The sequence below is a fragment of the Chelmon rostratus genome, chromosome 21 (assembly GCF_017976325.1).
Source record: "Chelmon rostratus isolate fCheRos1 chromosome 21, fCheRos1.pri, whole genome shotgun sequence".
NCBI lineage: Eukaryota > Metazoa > Chordata > Actinopteri > Chaetodontiformes > Chaetodontidae > Chelmon > Chelmon rostratus.
In genome coordinates, this window is record NC_055678.1 from 10,998,120 (window position 1) to 11,011,602 (window position 13,483).

Consider the following 13,483-nt stretch of genomic DNA (forward strand, 5'->3'; position numbering starts at 1 on the left):
CTGTATTCCCCTGGTTCTCATGTGGTTGTTTAAGAATGTAAGAGCTCTCCTGGTGGCTGGTTTGACGAAGCAAAGATATTTCGGTCCGCAGTGTCGATCGTTCCTGACAGATCACAGTGCTCAAGACTTTCGGGGTGTGTAGGCTCACATGGCCTCTTCAGATGAATCAGCTGTCATCAAACCTGCGGTTCAGGAGCCCAAAATGGGGATGCTCAAACTTATTAATCTCAGAGCGCTTGCCAGTTTGGGCTCCATTATGTGACCATGACTAATAATAAACATAACCAACACTCTTGTTATGTGGGGACCCACCAGAAACTGGGATGTGACTCATTTTTGATCCCAACCCAAAGATTTACTAATACTCCCTTCAAGTGAAGGATAATGCATGCTTTAAATGCTGCTAATAAGGGGGATGCCATCCTGTTTATCTGCTTGTGGATAAAGTACAGATTCCATTGAGCCATGTTCTCTTCACTGAAATTTACAGGCCAGCAGATGGAAAGCAGTTTTCCATCAGTTCTTAACCGCTTGAGCTGAGATTGCGTGGCCAAAGCTGGCCGAGTTTAACCCACTGTGTTTGTGCCAATTTGAGCTCTTTGAATTTGCTCAAACTGGAATGAGGTTGGCATTCAAGGCACTAATTTGGTGTTCCAGCTGCTAAAATTAATTATTGCGGTAATTGATGTATTTGTTGATGGTTGACTCCCGTTATGTGTAATTAAGAAGATGAAATCTAACATTTACAGTTCATGTCCGATGGTCATAACGGCTTCAAAAATAAAAGTTTGGTTATACTGACTGAGAATCAGGCGTTAGCAGGGTTGAGACTCAGTCAGTGCTGTGCTGGTTCAGGTTTCGGGTTGGGTTGAAACAGAAAACACAACAGTTTTTTGATCAGGGCCTGGTCTAGTTTTCTCTCTGCTACCCTCAGTCATTTTCATAATGATGCAATAATACAAATTAAGATATATAATATGGATGTGGTAATCAGAAAGACTCACATAACTTTTGTTTTTATAACACTTTTATGGCACTGATCTCTCCCTTTATGTCTTTGCCCTGCATGGTAACATTCAGCTTCTTTTCAGCTGCGACCAGTGTAAGGAATGTGATTCTATTGTAGTCATATGATGTGTCTTTTCTTCTCTGACCCCCTGTGTTAAAAAGAGGGGGCAGGTGGGGGGGGGGGGTCCTTTGAATGAAGAGTGCGTTAGTATACTGAAGATTTAAAGGGAACTGTGCAGCGCTTTCTGGTACTGAATCTTAGAGTTGGCTCCATACCACATTTTTGATTTCCAATACAGTTCAATAACACTGAGTATGTACCTTCATTGATACAACCTGATTCACACATTCTTCTTTTAGTATCACAGTCATCACTGTGTACTGTGGTTTGGATGCCTCTCAAAGAACATGATGCAAGTAGTTAAACTCCTCTTTAATGGTTTTTGTTATTTTCACATGACACTGTAGCTCACTGGGGCTTTATTATGTAGTGTTGTATCATACTTTCATAGATCCAGGGAATACTTACTTTATATTTGAATCTTTATTTTTTCCATAGCCAGTCTTGTGGTTTTTGCTTGATTAAGACTGGTAGCAATATCAATTATGTTATCAGTGCATCCGTAGATGCATTAGTTCTCTAATATGTTACTATATTCTATCTACGGGATTGTTTTTTCCTATTTTTTTTCTTTATTTCCTCTTTCTTCCACTCAGTTGCCCACGGAAATGAGTTTCTTAGATTATGCATCAAAGTCAAATCCGTTTCCTTTTCTAAGTAAGTTTTTGGCACTTTCTGTGCAGTAGTAACAGTCATCTTTTTGGCAGCACCAAAGTTTTCATGACTGAAGATGTAATCTAATTGAAATCTGTGTTTTCACTGCGAGACTCCGTCTTTGCAGTTGGGTGACACCAGTTGGAGCGTCACTCTATTGTGCTCACATGGCGTGCCTTTTTTCCTCCGTGGCCCCGACACAACAGAAGAGGGGATTCCTTCCCTCCCTGACCTGCTTATTATGCTGCTGGAATGCTAAAGATCCAATGCTGAATCTTAGTGCGAAGTATTTAGCGAAGTATTTTGGAGGCTCAGGAGGATAAGAGCCGTTTCAGCTCAGTTCGAATCCAGGTCTCATTTTACACTTTTACATTTTCCATGCCATTTGCTCTCTCTCGCTCCCTCACTTTCCTCATCCACTGGCTGCGTAGTATCAAAGTAAGCTTAAAAATGATCATAAATATGAAGTGGAAAGGTTAGCACCAGTAATTCACGGTGCTGCTTTCTACCTCTCTGATCGGGCTTTCGTTGCGCTGCATGTGAAGTTTGACCTAATCACATACCAGGCTGTGAGTCATCGTTTGGATGGGTTGTGAAATAATCCCCCATGAATGAACATTAGAAAAAGGCTTTTATGTGAGAGTGAAGGCCCCCCTGTTGAGGGGATAAACAATGATTTAGGACAGGGGTTCAGAAACTGGTCCAGTCCTGAGACACAAAACTCATTAAAACAAAGTGTTACTCAGCTTGATTGAATGCCCCATTAGAAAAAAGGTTATTGCAGACATGGGGCATTAGTGTTTAAATCCTTCATTTTAATAACTGATTGAATTGTAAACTTGTAAACAACTGTGGATTTTGGAGCTGTGTCAGATCAAAATCAATCAGTTATGACCACCTTGAGCCTTGATCTACCACTTGCTATCAAGCACTTATGGCAAACATGTAATACAACCATCGAAATATAGTGACATGGACAGTGGAATCTGTCCCATTAAGTTCAATGTTCACAGTCTTTGTGTCCTTCTGAAGCCAGGAATGCTGTCAGAGCACTGGCCTGTCATCATTGAACTAAGGTTATAAAACACATTTGTTCATGGCTGTGAGATGCCCTTAAAATTGCCTCAAACTTGGTAAAACCTGAAGCGTCACTGATGTAGACCCGTTAGTCTACACTGCATTGAAATACTGTAACATGCCCCAAATATGAAAGCGAAGTAATACACAGCATGCTCCAAAACAAATTATACTGTACAACACTTTTTGAATTGATGTATGGCAGTTTGGAAATAACCCTGTGAGATAGATGAGGGAACAACTGACACACACTTGAAAAATACTAAAAAAAAAAAAATATCCACAGTTCTGTTGTTAACCATCTGATTCTGATTATATACAGTTTCTTCAGGACTGTCAGAAGTGCTGAGATCATCCCTTTTTGCTTTCATCAACATGTGTTGCACTTTATTGCAGCACGGGTAATGTTGGATCTTATTGGACAGAATACCCAACAGTTCTTTCTTAAAGAAAGACAGGCAGACAACTGTCTGTCCTTCTTTTGTCAGGTTTTTCAGTGGAGCAGTGGAGATGAGTTTTCTTTGCCTTATTTCAAAGCATACAAGCTTTTTAAAGCAGTGTACTGTACATGCACAAGCCTATGTTCAACCTGCTGTTTTTGAAAGAAACTGTTGCCTAAAATATATATATTTTTTTATATTTCTAAAATTGAGATGACGTAGCTTGTCTGGGATAGTCTAAAACTGCATACATAGATATATAATCTCCATCACAAGGTGGGCACGCCCTAAAGCATACCCTGCTTTATGGTCTATTTGACTCCAAATGGCACCATAATTTATAACCTGCACACCATGTTGTATTGAAGAAGATATGAAACAAGTGATTCAGACTATAAACTTATCAGAAAACTGTTTATTGAAGTAATAAATTAAGTGAGAAGTAGGGTCATTTTCTCATAAACTTACATACAATCAGACATCTTTTTGCAGCCAATGGAGTCGCCCCCTGCTGGCCATCAGAAAGGATGCAGGTGTAAGGCTCTTCAGCATTGACTTCACTTTTCAGACTCAAAGCTCTGTCCAATTATGACACTGTCTATGTTTTTTAGAGTCGTCTTTTTTAGTTTTTTAATAGTGAGCCCTAACTAATTAGCTTAAGACAGAAACAGGTTAGCTGATTCCCACTATTTCCAGTCTTTATGCTAAGCTAACCAGCTGCTGTCTATAGCTTCATATTTACCATACAGTAATGAGAGCACTAGTGATCTTTTCATCAAGCGATCTTTCTTGGCAAGAACGCAAATGCATGTATTTCCTGAAGTCAACAGCGTCTCATTTAGGACAGAAGTCACAAATATGTCATGACATAAAGTAGCTTCGGCATGCGTGTCACTGCAGTCCTTGTGTTGTAACTGTCAGTCAGGTGACTGCCAAGGTGAAACATTTATGTCAATAAATTATGCACAAACTTCAAAAACACACCCTGATTGGCTGCTGAGTTTGCAGACTTACTGTGGAGGGCCCATCCCTCTCTCATGTCAGTCTTTGTCTCTCTCGCTCTCTCACATGCACTCTCTTTCACTCTCCCTCTCTGTGTCTCACTCTGTTTACAGCAAGATAGTGTGTGGGAATGCTGGATCACCTGGAAAGCCTGGAGCGTTACATTTACAACAGTCTTTACAAGGCTTGTTGCTTACTTTCATGTAAGTATTGTGATCGGATTAGACCGGAGCACTTTGATTTTACACTGTTTGAGATGTTTCGTAGTTAAAGAAGCCCTGGTTTGATGAGTGTCATGTGCTGGACTATATCGTATATAATACAACAAGTGAAGTAGAAGTGATTGAGGGTTTTCTTGGTCAGTGCACTTCTCACTCTGTGTGACCTGGTTTCCTGTGTGTGTGTGTATATGTGTGTGTGTGTGTGTGTGTGTGTGTGTGTGTGGGTCTGACTGTCTGTGTTTTTAGCCCAAGGCTGAGATTTAGCCTGAAAGAGCCGTTTGCTATCCCGGTCGGGGTCACAGTTCATCTGATAACAGGAGCTACTTTTCACTGTGTTTAGTGTGTTTGCTTTTTAGCTTTGCTAACAGCAGAAATTTAATCTTTAATCTCTTTTTATTTAAGCAGTTGTAATTAATTGTAAATTTCACTCTTGGAGATAATCCCATAGCAGGTGTGTCTTTCTTATTACCATTTCATTTGCTATTTCTGTAAATGATAATGATGAAATACAATCATGAGGATAAACACTGAATGAACAGCTGTAGCACAGCTATATCAAACCTTACTTTAAGTCCACATGCTTCCATTTTAAGTAACCACGGTGTGGACAGGCTATCCTGTTGCTTATTTCAGAGTGTTTTTAAATTAGCTTGATGGCAAGCACAGCTGTCTATCATGCCCCCAGGCACATGGCTTCAGGATTTAAAGCAACAGTATGCAAGTTTTGCTTGGGGTAACCAAGGTGTCAGGCTAGTGCCGCCCTCCTACTCCATAATTGGACAGGTTAATGCCTTAAACTGTGTCATGTGTCAGTTTGTGTCCTCAAATGACATCAGCCTTAATGTGACAGCTAACATCTGTACAGCCACAACATTACCTGAAGCAGCACATGATGAACACATATGCTTTCCAAATAGAAAATTGATGTTTTCCATGCTTCTAATAGCACCTTGTCTGCTGCACATTTAGTTTTTCTGCACGTTTGTTTTGCTTTGCTCCCCCCAATTGTAGTAGTTGCTATGACTTGCCTGTGCTATGGCTGCTGCTCTCCTTTTTATAACTACGCCCAAGCTCAATGACAGGTTGGTGCCCATAAACAAGTCATACATACCAAACTTGATTTGTGATTTCAGGCAATTAGGAATACAGACATGTATGTACAAGTTGACAAAAAGGTGGAGTGTTATTATAGCATTTATTTATTCTTACTTTCAATATAATAGAAAGAGCAAAAAAAGTGTATGATTTATGAGTTGATGCCAAAAAGTTAGTTTCTTATCCGGGAGGAATGACAACAGTAACACAGGCACTGCGAAGAGATATTGTGAAGCGTCACATGTAGTGGCTAAAGTTTTGTACTTTTGATATATCTGGTTGGACCTGTTAGTTGACTATGACACATGCAGGTGAGATTCTTCCTGTAATAGATCAGGGTGGGCTCTCACCAGACGACCGAAAACAATGTAATCCGACATGATTGCTGATAACTCGCTGATTAAGACATGGCCTTCTGAGAGCTGCCCTGATTTTGGATTAGCTCAGCTGCGGTAGAGGTTTTTCCCTCACACATAAAAGGTGGAGGTGAAAATGTTCCTCCGCGTATTTTTATCTGAGGTCTTGTGAGAAAACTTGCTCAGCATGTCTGTAGGTCAGAAGTCCTCAGGTTTGCACTCTCAGTGTGTGCCGCTCCAGGCATGCTGCTCCCTTGTGTTGCAGTTTCAGTTTCTTGTTGCAGGTATATTGTGCAACTGACACACTGTTTTTGCATTGGAATTTGCAGCCAGTCAAATGTTCTGACATGTATGTTTCTTTTAAATGTTTAATTTTTTGTTTTGGTATGAATCCAACATCTTTTTTATATATATAACAGAGGTCATTGGTTTATTAATGACAAATATTATGCACATCCCACAATCACCAAACCTCCTCCCTGATTCCCAAATCTGTTTTATGAAAGGCTGAAAATTCTGTTTCCACAGTTTCCATCAGCCTTATTTTGCAGTGTTGATGTGCTACAAAAAGTAAGGTAAAACAATTTTCCATCAAGTGGTTTTACATGTTTTTCATGCAGAATTAGGTCTTTTATTAGCTGCATTATATTGATTATTAAAGCCTATTTTGAATAAAAAATCTTCATGTGACCACCTTTACTGGCCCATTACAAGCTTTCATTTTTACTAGACGTTAATTAATTTCTGGGAAATTCTGAATCTTGGCATGTCTTCTATTCATTGCAGCAGGAGTGGCTCCTTCTTTTCCAACTGTCTCAGCAACCCCAGTAAAACAGCAACGATTGCCTGTGTTGCTGCCTGGGGTCAGTTGGTTCTAAGTGCCATTGTAGATGTGTGCAACAATGTTCTGGCATTGAACAAAATGAGCATAAATCAAGCAGGTCTATATCTAAGTGTCCCATCATAGAAGGCTGTCTTTTTTTTTTGAGCTATCAAATAAGTGTCCTCAAAAGGCAACAGCTGAGCTGCAATGAAGTGGAAGCTGTATGAAGGTTGAAGTCACTGTTTTCTTATGAATGGAGCACTTGTCCGTTTCATCCCTTTGGCTGAAGGTCCGTCTGTGTGAATGTAGCACAGAGTCTTGAAAAGAGACTGCAGACATCCAACACAGACACCTTGATATATGAGTGTGTGCCGAGGGGATCAATGGGCTCTATCCTCCCTATTAGTATCCCCCCTGCTCTCTCTCTCTCTCTCTCTCTCTCTCTCTCTCTCTCTCTCTCTCTCTCTCTCTCTCTCTCTCTCTCTCTCTCTCTCTCTCTCTCTCTCTCTCTCTCTCTCTCTCTCTCTCTCTCTCTCTCTCTCTCTCTCTCTCTCACACACACACACCACACACACACACACAAAATGTGTAGCTGGTCCTCCCTCTCTGAGTCGGCCCCACATTCCGACTGTGGCCCACACATTTTGGCAGGGAGTTAAGGGCTGTCACTCTAATTATGAGGTTTCGGGCACTAGTTTTTTTTGGATTTATTCATCGCTGGCCACCATGACGATACCAGAACCACACAATTAGTAAGCGTGCATGTTGTGGGTGAGTGCGTCTGTTATGGAAGTAACGAGCAGGGTCCGTAACCAGTCTCAGACCAGCTCTGATTTATTCCTCTACCAGTGTGCTGGATTGGTAAAGAGAGAATAAGTGAAATTAATGAGATTAATGTGATTTTGGATAAGAGATAACATTTCATTTATTGCAGAGCTGTGTGACGAAAGCCAGATAGTTCAGATTAATAGGCATCGTTACCTTTTCTCTTTCCCAACTAGAATTCTACTGAGTTTACTTAATTTTCTCTGTGTTTTACTTGAATTGCAACATAGCATATGTAACAACAGCAACACACATCTTGTTACTGTCTATATACCATTAGTAACAGTGATAGGAGTCATGATTGTACACATTTCCTGGAATCCATAAAGATTGTCTTCCCACTTACACACTCTGATTTGCTATACCAAGCACATAACTCATCCAACACCTCATACATCATATCAGGGAATGGGGATGAATGTACTATTTAAAGTTTTATTCTTATTGCCCCAGAAAGTTAGTTCTGAAGGGTGCAAAATGAGTTTTGTTCCTTCCCGCTTAAATTCAGTATTTGTTGTTTCAGTTGTTTCGGTCACAATGGCTCACGCTCTGTGTGGTGATTTGAGTTGAATGGCTACAGATAAGAAAGCTGAGGTGATGAAAGGAGAGAGCACGGAAGGAACTGAGAGAAAACAGGAATCTTTTAATGTTAGTAAAATGTGTTTATCATGTGTCTTACAGTTTCTTTTTGTGTTTGTATCACTCAGTCTTGAACTTTCTAGCTATCTCACCCTATCCTCCATGACGATGCTTTAATGGCGCAGGAGTTGAAAGGCTCCATTGTGCATTAACTATGCCATGGAAATTACTCATAAAAACCAGGTAAATAGTGATTGGTGTGTCTGTGTTCTCTCTGCTTGTCTCTCTCAGGGCCTGCAAGTGGATGACTATGCCATAGATACATGTCAGGACCAATCGGAGCTCGCGCCCACAGGCAAACACATGGCCTTGTAAGCTGCGACTGTGAACCGTTCTATCAAGGAAATTCCTCGGTCCTCCAGGGTCACCTCCGTGGGTTCTCTATCTGGTGGTTTGTACAGCTGCACAAGCTTCTGTTTCCAGAACACACACACAGAGCACACTCTGTATGGACGGGCTGTCTTAGCCACTTAAGAGGTCACTGGCAGCTGAAGTTATTGTTCTCCTCCCCATAGGTCTGTTGTGTCACATGACCTGATGTGACCTATTTCTCTCATCATCTAAGTAAGTATTTTCCATCTCAACTAAAATACAGTGTAATACTGATGATGGGTTATTGATGAGTGAAGGTGCACTTGCATTATGTAAGTCAATCAATCATAAGCTGCATGGGAGATGTGCTCCACCCAGCTGAAACTGAGGAGACTGTGTTTTAATATCTGAAAGAGAAGTCAGCGAACGCTCCATTCAGGAAAAACTGGACTATTAGTCATGTAGACCAGCTGAGTTATAAACATGACAGTGCTTTCACCTTATACAATATATGGGTTTTGAAGTCTGCAAATTTAATTTCCTGTGCAAATTTCATTTCCTCTTGCTGCTCTATGGAGCCACTAATTGAGATGGAAGATGCTGCTCCTCAAATGCTAGGAATTAAGAGAGTCTTAGAGAAGTGTATTGGGTATAACGCAATCAGTTTTAGCTAAATAAATGAAGGACTTGAGCCAAATTCTGAAGATCTTTTAAATGCTGTTATGATGGATTTCTCCTGTTTAACTGCCATCAATTATTTTTAAAGCTGTGGCAGAGCAAAGGATAAAGCACGACACTCCAGGGAGACGCGATGGCGACTGAGGAAAATCAGACACAGGTCGACGCTGCAGTTCTGGCTCCGCAGGCTTCACCTCCATCCACTGGGAGCTGTTCCAGCAGGGATGCCAGACATAAAAACAACAACCAGGAAGTGCAGCACCATTCTGACCAATTGTGGCATTCAAAACAGCGGAGCAGCCCGTCCCTTCTGTTATACAGGAAGTTGTCATGTGACAGCGGGAAAGGGACGATTTTGCAGGAGGAATGCGAGAGTCCGGATTGCGACTCAAAACTCTCGACTGCCGAAGAGAAACTTTGCCCAGAGCTGCTGGCTGACAAGACAATTGAGAAAATAACTAACACAGTTACTCAGATACCTGGGAAAAGTTCAGAGGGATCTCTGTGCCAGCTGGACACCCCTGGAGATGATGTGGATGCAGGCAGCACCAACTGCTCCTGCACCACATCTAGCCTTTACACGAGTCCGAACATCTACTGTTGCCACAGCTCCAGATCCAGTCTGAGCCCCAGCCCTGTTCACAGTCCCCGCCTCAGCTCCAGCCCCTCTCGGCCCAACCAGCGGCACATCCGCCGCAGCAGCCTGCCCGTGTCTATGCTGGCTTTCCACAAGGTAATAAGGAAGAGGAAGATGCTAGCCCTGGTTGCCTACAAATTAATGCATTTAGCTGCTGCACCAAACCTCTGTTATATTTTCTCTGTGCTCTAAAATGCTTGTATTTTTGCACAAGAGGAGAAACACAAACACAAACGTTTACATGGACAAAATACTTTGGTTGCTGCCCTTACATTGATCAAGACAGTGTTCCTAGTGAGCTGGTTGGCCAATGAAAATGAGTATTCCAGTTTATATGCAGCTGTACATGCTCCGATTAATGTAATGACATACATCATGTTATTGCTGCTTTTTATTCCACCAGTGGCAGATTTGTGTAACTGTCTATATAAAAGTCCAAAGAATGCTCCAAAAATCCGGATTTCATCTGCATTTTCTACACATCTAGTCTGAAAATGCTCCATTAGGAATAAAACCTACTTAGAAAATCCAACCAGAATGTTGTGTATCAAATTTGGAATATTGTCATATCTGGAATAAAAGTGTAAAATGAGTGTGCATGTAAATATAGTCAATGTAATTTAAATGCTTTACCGCATTAGATAGCCCATCCTAGCTGTACAGAAACATTATTAATAATTTGCCATGTTTTCTGCTTCTAGACATCACCCTGCCTCTCCTCTCGGTCCAGTCCATCCAGTGAACCGAGCTCTTTGGTGTCATCTCCCTGTAGCTCTCCCCGTCCCAAACACTGCCAGCATCACCAAAACGGACACATCCACCGGCACCACCTCAAAGATGGCTACTCGAGCTTAGAGAGGCTCAACCGAAGGCCCAGGGTCAGCAAAGGCTCCCTGGAGAAACTATTCCTACGACGGGCATCTCTAGAAACCATGACGACAACCCTGAGGACAGATGGGAGGTCATCCTCAAGAGTGACCAGGAACTGCAACAGGGGCAGCAGCAGCAGCAGCAGTGATGAGGGGGATGGAGAGGGTCTCCTGGATAACACAGAGTTTATTAGGAACCGGAAAGAGCGTTCCACTATCCTGGTGAGGCGCTTCATGAAGAATAATCAAAAGGTAATTACATGCTATATTCCTTTACTTTTGTATCTGGACCAAATGTGTTCAGATGATATTTGAACGTGTTTGTTATTTTTTTATGTTCATTTGTTTCCCGTCATCACTCTTGACAGTGTTCATCATTTATAGTTTGCTTTAAAACAATGAGACATGATGAAATACTTTCCCTCTTTCGATAAGGTGACCAAGTCAGTGTGTACGGGAACCAGAGCGATTGTCAAGACGCTGCCATCAGGGCGCATCTCGGAGGAGGTCTGGGACGTGGTTGTTTATCGCAGGATGTGGCGACCCAGCAAGAAGGATATATGGCCAGTTTTAAAGCGTGGTGTGAGAGAAGAATTCAGAGTCTGCAGGGGGATACTACGTCTTGTTGAGCTTAAGCAGGTAAGACAATCAATACATGGATAGAGACTATGTTTTAAGTGCAGCACTCAGCTGTGCTGTAAAAGTTGTTGAAAACTGCAATGCAGTGAACTTCTCAGCTCTTGCATAGTTTACCTTTCACACCCAGGCTACTGTTAACACACTCCCGTTAAGGGAGAGCTGCACCAGCGCATCTCAAAAGGATTTCTGCAGTCTGCAGTGTTAATCAGCACAATTAAACATGTTTTCCACAATCATCCTTAGCCAAGCGTTGTTAAGCTCGGCTTTTTATGGGTTTAGGAAATATGTTGCAGTGGGAACGACTCAATCTTTATGGTGTTCATGGCCTTACATCACCGACGTTCTGCCTCAAGCTATAATGTGCTTATTCTGCAAGTGCTCCAAAATGACGTGGAATTTCCACAGATGATAAGGCACTGGGTTTTATATGTGGTTTTTCTTTTCAGACCCTCTTTTCTCTACAACTAGAAAAAGTGCAATACTTATTAGCTGCTGTGGCTCAAGAGTATTTATGACTTGATTGATTCTTGGTTCAATGGAGAAGAATCGTTCTTGGCTTTTGCTCTCTTGTATTTGGGTTGAAATGTTATGCCCGTTATGCATGAAAGATGAATAATTTGCTCAAGGAATATGTTAATAGACGAACACACAGACATCCCAAAAAACACATATACACAGGCTCTTTGTTCAGGGTAGGCCCCTGCTGTGGAAAAATGATTTATTCTCTGTTAGTTCTGCTCCCCATATTACTGACAGACTGAATGACTGAGCCCTCTATGTATGTGTGTCTGTGTGTGCAAATGGACTGAGCAGAGTTGGCATCTGCATTAAACTTACAGCCATGGAAATTGTAGAAAGGGTAAATGGGCAGCACAGAGTGAGAAAGGTAGAGAGAGACGGGGGAGAAGAGGCTGAGTGAGACAGAGAGAGAGACCCAGGACATTGCTGTGTTATTATCCTGTTTCCAAGCAAGAGAGTGTTTTGACAAACACGAAAACCTCTCACAGGAGCTCTTCAACTTGAGCAACCTTGGCAGCAACGATTCAGCCCGTCAATAAAAGGCATTTTGTCTGTCATAAGTCATGCCTTTCAGTGTGGGAGGTGCAAACATTATGAGAGTATGTGAAGACGAGGAATCAGCAGCATCACACAGGATGCTCTCCTGTTGGTTTTTGTTATCGGATCCCTCCTCTTCCTGTGAAAATTCAAAACAACTGGAGAGTGAAACCCAGTTCCTTCAGGACTTATACAGGCACTGAATTACACAGGAGCTGGTTTTCATTTTATTTCTCTGCTTCTTTCACTGTTGCTCTATGACAGTAGTGGCAATATATATTTTCTGTATATTAGATTGCAGTTGCTCTGCAGGTCACCACTGCATGAAGTTCTGTTCACCATGATTACTGCAGCCAACTGTCATTTCCAGTATGTTTAAAATGTCCAATTTGGATTTTATCCAGAGAAAAAAGAGCATAAACTTAGCTAAGCTTAAACTTTTTTAACCTGATTTCTCCAAAATCACCTCTCCAGTGAATTTTTATTTCATTTTTTTAATGCATTGCATTTTTATGACGGGATTCTGACATGTGCATAGTTGCACTGTATATGTGTGCACATACATGGATATGCATGTTTTTTATGGGTTCATGCATAGCCGCAACAGAGCCAAGCGCGGCCTATAGTTTCTCATGTGTGGAGTGGGCTTGTGCACTCACGCCATACAAACACACACACTCATACTCATGCGCATGCTGCAGTGTGGTTTCTGACTTTGCCAAAGTGTTTTTATGAGTCCTTTGTGGTTGTAGAAATACGGGCTGAGTTAAGTCCAGGCAGAGCTGCTTTAATAATGAGCCTATTGAAAATGGGGGAGTTGCCAGCACTTCCCTTGTCAAAACACCATATGAGCTGCTCCTGTAAGGGGTCACCAGAGAAACTCTGAGAACGCTGAGCAGCAGTGAATAAGTAGAGCTGTAGCAGAGTTGTCATCAGGATCATAAAAAAAACTATGAAAAAAGTAGGACCACATCCCATTGCAAACAAACGGGAGTCATGCAGTCTAAAACGTGCAGTCGCAGAGAAACATT

At 41.7% G+C, this 13,483-nt stretch overlaps 1 protein-coding gene across 2 annotated transcripts in view; it reads left to right on the forward strand.

Annotated features, from left to right (window-relative positions):
• The first annotated feature begins 4,383 nt into the window (after positions 1-4,383).
• Positions 4,384-13,483, forward strand: part of plce1 (phospholipase C, epsilon 1) — a 76,699-nt gene continuing 67,599 nt past the window's right edge. For both annotated transcript variants that reach the window (XM_041962328.1, XM_041962329.1), the window contains exons 1-6: positions 4,384-4,505; positions 8,493-8,652; positions 8,777-8,825; positions 9,340-9,984; positions 10,590-11,009; positions 11,193-11,396. In XM_041962328.1, coding sequence (XP_041818262.1) covers positions 9,385-9,984; positions 10,590-11,009; positions 11,193-11,396 — 1,224 coding nt within the window. In that variant the 5' untranslated portion in view covers positions 4,384-4,505; positions 8,493-8,652; positions 8,777-8,825; positions 9,340-9,384. The remainder of the gene's footprint in view (positions 4,506-8,492; positions 8,653-8,776; positions 8,826-9,339; positions 9,985-10,589; positions 11,010-11,192; positions 11,397-13,483) is intronic.